Genomic DNA, 11,293 nt, shown 5'->3' with positions numbered 1-11,293 from the left:
CTGCTAATATTAAAGGGACTTTATGATAATTAAACTTAGATATAGTTGAAAGTTTTAAAAGCGTACAAACTTATTATTAACAGGATGTATAAAGTATGATAATTTTCATTAAACAGTGCGGCTTAAAAAATGTCATCAAAATCATATACTTTCCTTAGGCGGAATTTGTAAATTTCCAGATGGAAAATTTGGGTATTAAGATAGTAAATACATATCAAATATGAAGTAAACTAACAGCATAAATTTTAATGACTAAAAGTGTATGAAACAGGCACATATTTCGAAGGGAAATGCTGCTCCAAAACATAATACTTGAGTTCATACCACTTTCCGGTTGACAAGAACATGAAAAATAAAGACCTTTATTATTTTGAGATACAGAAATTTATGAATATTTAACCTAGGATTGTGAATTACCCTGAAGTCATTAAATGCACTATTAGCACTTTTACGCTGCATGTAAACAGTTCTTTGCTCCAGACTCAGGGCTATTTTTATTTCAGTGCCGTTTCTTTAGAAGAAGAGCAATTCGCTACAATCAAAATCATTGTAATAGATTAAATATTACGAAAAATTAATTAAATAAACATAAAATTTGTCGTTAGAAATCGTTTTAAAAGATGAATTATTATGAACTACTACGAAATATTTTTATTAAAGAACGTATAAGATTTATTTTAGAAATCTTCATAAGGAATTAGGACACTTCATTTTGTAAAAGTTATTCATCAAGCTAATGAAATAACACACAAAAACAGTAATTACATTAAAATATAACTTCGCGTAAAATAGTATGAGTGTTAACAAGAGTGTAAAATTTAGGTTACTTGGTCAAAAACTTGCTATCTGTTTATAATATGTGTGCAGAAAATTCTGGTATTGGCAACAGCAATATTTACTGTGTTTCGGTTTTTCGGCATATGACAGACTGTAAATAAATGAGTGTCGTGTGTTATGAGGTTGGAAGATGGATTAAGGATTGAATATGTATTTGTAATATTCCAGATATGATTTATAATTGAGGTGATGTAATAAGTAATTATAACAACTTCAGCATGCCTAGAACAGAAATGAAAAGATCTAGTGGATTTTTTAAGGGCGTATTAGATGGTCTGCGATCATCTGTCAGTCAACGGTCAGAATGCATAAGTGACGAAAATCTGCAACCGGATTTATTTCGCATTCTTAAGGTAACGATTTTATTTAGGATATGCATTTGTACTTTTATTTGATTTCAATATGTACAGTCCTGTTAGTGTAATAAAAGCTAAGGAGACTGGTAAAATTGTACTGTAGAAAATTTCGCGCATTTTGTTTTTCTATAATATATGAATGAAATTATATCTGCTATGGGTACTAGTCTCATTTTGTATAGTAGAAGAAAGGTGAATTTTCATAAACTTTGTGGAGAGGGTTGGTGTTAAATTAGTTTGAAATTTTCTTTGCAAAGATCTATTAAGTTTGAAGAGTAGTGAAAATTAGGCCACTGACCATTTCTTATATACTGAAAATTAACTCATGTGCATTGGAAACCTTTATTTCACAGCCTCAGCATTACTGTAATGCTGAAATCTTGAAACATCAGAAATTCAGCACTAGTCAGAATATTAAAAGCTGTAAGCCGGAAATGTATTTTAACCCATGACTGTATGCCTGGGATACACATGTACCTGTTTATTCATATTTGAAAATAAATTTATTTGTTAAATGTCTTTGCTTAAAGGACTGTCAATTAAATGAGAAATTTATTATCACTTACTGCAAAATCTTTACTTTTTTTGAATATTTCATTTTTCATCGATGACTGAGAAATTTTGTTGATTTCAAAGAAAGAAGAAAGTTGCAGGAAAACAATGCATTCCCACTTGTTTTTAATGACTAGTTTGGTGTTTATAATAGAAACTGTTATTTCTTTTCAGAATGATACATTATGATATCTTTTCCTGTACAAAATATATTGTTGCTTTTTATTATGCTAATCATGGATATGTTCTTTTAGATTAGTTTTTCAACTATTGTCAATATATCCATCTTGAATATATGTATTGACTGCTTTTTAACAATGACATTTTTAATAATAATAGTGATTAGTTAAAATAAGCTTTGTATTGCAATTATAAAACCTACCTGGACGAGACCCTTCCAAGTAATTTGTTAACAAAAATCATTAAAATTACTGAGCTTTTTTGTGGATTATTATGCATAATTTAAGTATTTTAGTGTCTTTGTATCTGTAGGTCATAAGTTTCTAACACTATGGATAATACCATTGCTTTATGTGTTGAATATTCATGCAGTAATTATAAGATGATAAAGTTTTAAGTAAAAAATCTGTGTCAGTATTAAATAAAGTAAAAATAAAATAGTCTTGTGCATATATAATGTTCTTTTTCTCTTTTTCATGTAAGAGATTCTGATATTTTAACATAATCATGATATAGAAGCCTGTACTCCATATTATCATGTGTAAAGATACTGTATTTATGCTTTATACAAATATATATGTATTTTTTTAACACAACAATAAAAATAGCTTGCTTCATCATCAAAATGCTGCATAAGAAATTAAACATTAGTCTGAATTGCATGCCGAATGTGTTTATATGCTTGTGTTTGGAATTGCCATGAAAATGCATAATTGGAATGTTTGGTCTGCTATATTTTGTCATATTACTGTCTACTTTTATTGCTGCAGGTTAGTAATTTACAAGTCATGAATTTATTCAGTTTAAAAAAAAAAAAAAAAAAAAATGCTCGTGCCCTTGGATACTGGATTTCTAATTTCTAAAATTTATTATTTAATTTTCTAAAATCACCAGCAAGTTTTGGACTTTGTTTTCGATGTTGGGGCAGATAATCAGAAAATACCTCAAATTATAAGAGAAGAGCAGAGATGTTAAAAGTAGAACTCCAGGTACTCATAATTTTTGATGAGTCAAACTGAACATCTAGATTTAGAATTAGGAATTAACATATACTTTTCCCCTCCATAAGTGTAACTTTTAATTGAATGAGATATTTTTCCTCTCTCTGTAGCTTAAGCATATTGAAGTTTGACTAATTGCACTGATCAGCGAAAACAATTTGACCACTTTTTTTGCACCATTTTGTACACCTTTGGCTTGTAAAATGCCTGCAATCTGTTGTGGCATGGATTCAATAAGTTCTTGGGAAGTGTCTGAGGGATGAACGCATCAGATTTTTCAAGCAGAAGTTGTACAATGCCTGTAGATTGCAAAGATGTAATTGGTAAACAATTGTGCAGGTGCTCCAGGCATACCAGATCTCCTCAGTAGGATTTAGTTTTAAGTGAGGTTACAGGACAAGACATCAACTGGAATTCATCAATGCGTTCTTCAGACCTTTGGAGCATAAGTCAGCCTTGTGACAGAGATCATTGTACTATCAGAAGAGTCCATTTTTAGTGGAAAGATGTAAGCACTGAAAAGATATAACTGATCAGCAATGATGCTTGCATAGTTCATAGTTATTGTGGTGTATTCTACATATTCCATCCTTCAAAATGATGCTTATGAGAATGTCTCCCTGTGTATAACACCTCCACTACCAATGTGTTTATGCCCTGCAGTACCATCGACCAATTGTTTGTCTGGAAGACAATGTACTTTGACACGGCCTTTGATGTGAAGAAAAAGAAAGCTTGATTCATATCTCAAGATAACTCTTTTCCATTATCACATGGTCCAGTCACAATATTTTGTAGTCTGCTGTAGTTACAAACATCCATGATGTTGAGTTAACACAGGCTCATGAGAGAGGCATCTGCTGTATAGTCCCATAGTCAACATTGTCTGTGTGCTCAAATGCATTTGAAAATCTGCAGTGCATTCAGCTGTCATTTGAGTCACCAGCAGCTGCCTGTTTGCCTTCACTAAATAGAATAGTCTGACATCTGTATTGGCTGATCAAGCATGGATATCTAATGCCTCAGGATCCAGTTTCACTGTCCTTCCACTTTTTTTTTAGGTACTAATTAACGGTAAATTGCAAGCACCTGATAAGCAGTGCCATTTCAGAGATACTTGCTTCCAACTTTCAGGCCATTACAGTTTGATCTTTATCAAAGTCACTTAGGTCAGCAACTTTTCCTATTACAAGCACATGTAGTCAATATAGATAACGCGGTATGTCTTGCATCCATTGAAAAACGCTCCTACCATTTATATGCAGTATGTATCATTCAGTGAGTACATTTTCACAGCTTAGAATTGGTCATAATGTTTTGACTGATCAGTGTATGTTACTTCATTGTAGGTCATGCCATGAAGGCAGTAAAAGCACATTACAATTTAATGAATTATCATTAATATTGAACCACATTACCTTCATGTTCACTTTTTGTTACTTGATATTGTAAACAGTCTGCCCACCTGATATGATCATATGTGTTCCAAAAATATTTTATCACTATACGTAAAAATTGCATTCAAACATTTATAAAATTTGGACTTAAGTATATATTAACCTCTTTGTCGTCCATAACGTGTCTAGCGCGTTCAAGTGAAACTTCCGCAGGGTGGCCGTAGCACGCCTCAAGCGTTCTTCTACATTTTAAAACGCTTTCTAAATGTTTACTTGTTTGAGTTTTTATTTTTGTTTGTTCTATTACCTCCTAGAGGGGTAGCACTAATTAGGCATTCTATTTCTAATTGAATTTGCCCCGGGTTTTATGAATATTCGCACCATTTTACGTAAGATATAAGACAGTGAGAGATGGCTTCAACGTCTATTTAGCAGAAAAAGAGAAAAAATGAGGTTGTGAATTGGAAAGACAAGAAGGATATACGTTTGATGAGTACAGTCCATAATAACTTGATGATTGATGTTGGAACACGGAAAAGAACTGTAAAAATACCAATAATTGTAAAAGATTACAACAACAAAATGGGAGGAGTGGACCGCCTGGATCAGATGTTATCAAATTATCCTGCTGTTAGAAATAAGCAGAGATATTATTATTTTTCTATTATGCTTTATTTCCTTATAATTTTACTTAATATTCATTGACATTTATCCACTACGAAAGTAATGTATTGAAAGTTGTGATGTACAGAGGAAACAACATTACACGCTACGAAAAACAGACGGCCGCTGGGGAAAAATTTTCACGGACAGGAGAGGATGGCGAAAGGGTTAAAATGAACATAGAGTTTTCAATAGTAAATGAAATGTGTACATATAAATTAAAATTTCAGGTATTTTAAATGTTAATAGTAAAACTCACTTGCCTAGTTATTAAGATTTCTCAAAGATTTGCTAAATTGAAAGTTGTTTTGCATTTTCTGTCAAAATTTTTTTGAGAGAATTTTCTAATGCATTAAAGTCTTGATAACTTTTTGTATTTCTGCCTGTGAGTTCTAGAATAATTCAAAGAATCTGAAGTCCATTTCATAATTTGCTAGTGCCCAGTGATTATTGGCTGCATTAGAATCTTCCATTTTATAATCTTTGCTCTCCTTTCTTTCTTCGGTCATGTCCGCAACAATATCTTCAACAGATTTTTGGAAGGAGGCAGAGGAGTTACATTGTTGACAAATGTGCATTAGGTGCTGACATACTCCAAAAATCATTTGTAATAAGTTTCATCTTTGACTTCGTAGATATTCAGTACATCCAATGGGCCATCTTAAAGGACTCTGTGTATATATTTTTTTAATATTTTGATTATTTATTTAGTTACAGAATATCGTGTATTGCACGTGCATTGAAGCCAATAGAGAAATTAACTAAAAATTTCATTTGATGATCCCATGGTTTCATTTTTATAGATCTTGTTCAGTTACCTTTCAATAACCTCTCTTCAGTGAAATTAAGAAGCATTCTTGACATTCAAAAGTAAACACGCCGTATAACTTTCAGCCTTAATTCAAAAAGTTAAGGAACAGAAGTTTTGTTAGTGGGTTAAAACACCAGTATGATTTTTTCTATCAATATTATGTAAGCATGCAGCATAATTCTCCAACAACAGAAAAAGCTTTTCCTTTTTTGGTTCCTTTCTCTATTTTGAGTAGAAATCTGTGGAAGTTTTTGAAGTTATCCAGGTATTTTTAATGCGAGAGTTGCTTTCCAGTTATTAAAGGAGTTTTTGGTACTCTTCTGTTATCAGGACCAGATTTAGAAGTGTATATATTTGCATATATATATATACAGGGTGATTCAGAATTCATCATCAATAATATTTGATGGCGAGGTAGGGAACAGAAAAAGAAGGGGATTTCACATAGGAATGCATGGGTGCATATGCCATGTAGTAGGGCAAAATGACCCCAGTTCAATGATGGAAAGAACACATAAAAAGGAAGTAGTAAGGAAAAAAAACGTTTATTATCCTATATGTAACATTCCTTTGCATCGGTTTTACAGACTTACAAGAGGTGTTTGAACTGATGACCATGTGTTAGAATGCATGACTCACAACGGTGTTGCATGGACAACCGGACCTTCTGGAATATGCCTGGCAAGCATTGGAATATGTGTATCTGCAAGTTCATTCACATATACCGGTTCATGTTACTTCTGCAAAGTCACCTAGTTGAATGACGACTGGCTGCACACATCAAACAGCTGTGCTTATGTATGGAAGTTGTGTACACACAGCGCCCTCTATACCACCATACGTTTGTCTGCCCATACTTTCCTATGTAAAATCTAGTTCTTTTTCTATTCCCTACCTCCCCACTAAATATTGATGGTGAATTCTGAATCACCCTGTATATGTGCGTGTAGGTGTATTTATATACGTATGTACATACATATATACATGCTTACATGAAAACATACATCCACACATAACATGCATACATACAAACATTACAGGACCCGATCCTTTTAACAAAACAGTACCGAGTTTTCTTAATTGCGTAGTCTTTATTGTATATGTACAAAACAGTTAACCAGTGCTTGACTTTACTTGCACCATAATAATGATTTGAGTTTTAAACATATAAGTATGGTTACTCTTATCAGGACCAGATTCAGAAATATATGTATATTATGCATGTATATATGGATGGATGTGTAGGTATATGTGTGTGTATGTACACACATATATGCAATGTGTGTGTATGTACACACATATATGCATACATTACGTACACTTCTGAATCCGGTCCCAATAACAGAAGAGTACCAAAGTATGCTTTGGAAAAATTTGTTAACAGTTTTGCCCATATTGTATATTTGATATGGCCAGGGCTAGCACCAGAGCTGGCTTAATCAGTATGACTGTGTCCAAGCTTCAGAAATTAGAGGTGACAATTTTTTTTTAAATTAAATAGAAACCAGCCGGTATAATTTAGGAGTCTCAGAGTCTGCACCAGGTAGCAGAAAGCTCATATATATTGTCCACATAATATTTTTCAAAAGTTCCAGCAAAATTATTTTTGTCTGCAGCTGACCCATTACCTGACATTATGTCAGGAACATTATATCAGCTAATGTCAATACAGCAAAATCTTCTTCTAGCATGATGGCTATTTCTTTTGTTCATTCTCTTCACTTTACAGATATCAGAGCATTATTCATCCTAACACACTAGAATCACTTTAGTAAAATAATCTTGACATCCATAGACCTTCCGTAGTCTTGCATTTTCTTTATGCATTTTTGTTCTTTCTTTTTGTTTAATCAGGTAACGTAACATAAGTAGTCTAGAGGATCCCCAGTTACGAAGCAGTTTCTTCTTAATTGCATTTAGAAAAAGCATCATAATTGTTAAACAAATCCATTTTTTCTTTAAATTTTACCATTTCAAATGTTTTAAGCCTTTCGAAATTTGACTGACTTGTCATTCAACAAAAAGATTAGAAGGTTTGTCATGCACATACCATTTGTTCAACATTACTCCATTTAATTTACCGCTGTTCCAGTTTAACCATTTGAGTCCCAAGCAGCGCGATCTCACTGTTGAGATTGTATGTCGAGAAAACTCAGTACATTTCAAACATTGTGGACAACTGACGGTGCGTAAATGATTGTTGAAGTCACATGCTAGATTTACTGAAGAAAGTACATCACATAGCTTCTTTTAATGTAAATAGTACATTTTACAATAGGTAGAATATTACTGCAATAATGCATTACAAAATAAAATTTTTTATTTCGTTGTTGTCTTCTCTATAATTTTTATTGAACAAAACTTGAAATATTTATAAATTTACAGTATGCATATGTACTAATACAGATGTATTTTATAAAATAATGAATTACAAATTAACAATATTTTTATTGAATTGTTTGTTCATAACATAAATGAGAAAAAGACGAGAATCATGTTACCTAACAAATACAAGAAGCGCTTTTGCTCCGATTGGGATTCATCAATGGAAAATAAACAATGCTAACAGTTAACTATTTTCTCCTATTGCATATATGCCACTGTATTTTTAACTCTTACTTCAGGCCCACCAGCGGCTGAGCAGTAAAATTGCTGAACACTGGTAGTTCAGTTCGAGGTTTGAATCCCGCGAATGGGCTGGCTGCATGGGCATTCTCCTGGTTTCCCCCCATGTGTAATGTGTATATGAGCCAGTTTCCCTTAGAAAGTCCTCCATGAAGGCATCCCTCCTCTGAAGAAGCTAGCCCTTGAGGGCTTTGTGGTAATCACATAAAAAAAAATTTGAAAAGTTTCGGATTTTAAATTGTGTCCAAAGGGGCTTCTTTTTTTAACATTTTGTGTGTTACCTTTATTTATTAAATATCATGTTCTTTCCACTTAAACCATAAAATTCAGTTCAATAGCAATGTCCCAAAATAATTTTAAAATGAGCATATCTTTAGAATTTCTGATACACAGTTCCATACGCTGGAAATAAAAAGGTGCCCCCCCCGGTAGAGTGTTGCCATTGTTTGCTTTTAAATCATTGAGTTTGTTAATAAAAAAATTTGTTAAAGTTTTGCAAAATATGAAATCGATAATAAAAAAATTTCAAATTTCAGCTTTCAGATGCCCATATTCGCAGTAGGATTATGTCATTCAAAATTGGATGGCTCTAAGTACCGTTGTTTTATCACAGTGTGAGAAACATACATACTTTTATGCAGATTCTTCATTGTTTAATTTCCTCAAATATAATACAGGGCGATAGTATTTGGTGGCAATGATATGAAAAGTGATACAGCCTTTTAAAGTTTTCAATGCAAAATCGCAAAACGAAAACAATAGTCCTTCAGGGACAAAGCCCTTTTGGACTAAAAAAAACACTCTTACTGCAGTTGGAAGTTTCTTGCATGCATCCATATGTATTTTAATTTAATCTTGCAGTTGCCTATCTTTCTAGAAAAGTGAAAATTTTGGTTTGTAATTTAATTATTATTGCTAGTGACACTGATTTTATAAGCGACAATTTTTTAATTATTTTGCATTAATTTTATTCATTTCTTGGAAATCTGAACATATTAAATAGCTGATAATATTAACCATTAATTTTATTAATCACAGGAAATTATGTGTGGAATTATTACTTTGCTATAAAATACTTTTTCAATACATTTCACATCATTTTCTTCACTTAGCTAATATTTTAAATTATAATACAGTCAAAAGTCTTTAATCCGGACGTCCATAATCCGGAATGATCTATAATCCGGAACTCAAAGCTAAAGCTGGAGCTGCCAAAGGATCTACAAAGCGAAAGCATGTTTCGATGTCCATCAAACAAAAAGTGGAATTGCTGCAAAAAATGGATAAAGGCACATTCTTTGTTTCTCTAACCATTCCGAAATCTGCTTATCTGTTTATCGATTTCACGCTGCTCTGCCGGGAGGGGGACATCGCGGCGCGCAATGAACTGGAAGTTGATCTGTCAGCACTATCCTTATCTTCAGGGCAGATGTTTTTATTTTAAAAATATGAAACCGTAATTTATGAAATAAAGAGCAATTATGATCTAAAGGGTATCAAAATTTACAAAAAAAAGCTTAATATATTTTTGTTTACTTTATTAAACATTTCTTTCAACGCGCGCATGCGTAAAGCATACATTACGCATAGTCGAAATCAGAAAATTGCAACCAGAAAACTATTTAATGTGTACTCGTGATATTTATAATGACGAGGAATTTGATTTAAATCATATCAAAGACGGAATACATCGAGATGAAATACTACATTTAGTAAGGAATTATAAGCTGAATAAAATAAAAACATCTGCCCTGAAGATAAGGATAGTGCTGACAGATCAAATTCCAGTTCATTGCCCGCCGCGACTTCCCCCCCCCCCGCAGAGCAGCGTGAAATTGATAAACAGATTTCGGAATGGTTAGAGAAACAAAGGATATGTCTTTATCCATTTTTTGCAGCAATTCCACTTTTTGTTTGATGGACATCGAAGCATACTTTCGCTTTCTAGATCCTTTACATATTAGTAAATATATATCGGAAATTCTATTTGACATAATCGAAAGTTCAAGCTTACTTTTATAAAATTGCTATAACAGTCTGCAAAAAATAATAAGCCGGATCCAATTCGAAGATTAAGGAACAACGCAATCTGCAACATTAATTGAAATAGATAATTGGATAATTTTAGCTTATCTTATACCGTCCGTTATACATGAAACGCGCATGCGTAAAAGTATTACGTGCATGCGTAAACGTCTATGCGCATGCGTTAACGCATTATGCTTTGACGCTTGCGCAGAAAGTTTGTAGCTTTGAGGTCCGGATTATGGATGTCCGGATTAACGACGTTTGACTGTATATGTATTTATTATGCTATTATTTAACACTCTGAGCGGCATGGGTTTTTGGATCTGTCATGAAAACCTGTATTTAAGCAGCCTTTATTAACAGTTTGAGGTCAGGGATTTGACTCCTATAAGATACTTAAAAAGACGGGGGTTTGTACCTTATGCTCTTCCCCTTTTAAGAAGTCCCTTGCTGTTTTCAACAATGGCACTTTTAGGTAGTTTGATTCATCCTGAAAGAGAGGCTTTCCTTTACAGAAGGAAAGGGAATGCAGGGATTAATGTCTAAGCTGTTTAGATGGTTTTCCTTATGAGGGAAAATTTAAATGTGCAACTGATTCCAAATCAGACTACTCAGTGATACACAGAAGGGAATGTGCATATATATAATGTCTTTCTATTTCTCTATGTTATAGCCCACAGCTTTCTTAAAACAATTGTATGAGATTTTAAACCTACCAAATTAAATGCCTTTATAAAGTAATAACAAAAATTAATTCTATTATATTTTGAAGTTAAGTTATGAAATTCCTCCATATCTGCTATTTGATAGATATTTTTAGATATTTTATTTAACAGGTCTCCG

General features: G+C 32.8%; 1 protein-coding gene across 3 annotated transcripts in view; it reads left to right on the top strand.

Moving 5' to 3' along the window:
• The first annotated feature begins 889 nt into the window (after positions 1-889).
• Positions 890-11,293, top strand: part of Tomosyn (syntaxin-binding protein tomosyn) — a 275,347-nt gene continuing 264,943 nt past the window's right edge. Inside the window, exon 1 of one of the 3 annotated variants that reach the window (XR_015038723.1) lies at positions 890-1,190. Coding sequence is in view for 2 of the 3 variants with exons in the window: in XM_085808289.1 (XP_085664415.1) it covers positions 1,056-1,190 (135 nt within the window). In the remaining variant the exon portion in view is untranslated. The remainder of the gene's footprint in view (positions 1,191-11,293) is intronic. The other 2 variants (XM_085808289.1, XM_085808288.1) reach the window with 2 other exon arrangements.

The sequence above is a fragment of the Stegodyphus dumicola genome, chromosome X1 (genome assembly GCF_044657685.1).
Source record: "Stegodyphus dumicola isolate Sdum_Otavi_A_Nest chromosome X1, ASM4465768v1".
Taxonomy (NCBI): Eukaryota; Metazoa; Arthropoda; class Arachnida; order Araneae; family Eresidae; genus Stegodyphus; species Stegodyphus dumicola.
The sequence above is the reverse complement of the archived record's forward strand: the minus strand, read 5'-3'. Positions and strand labels throughout refer to the sequence as shown.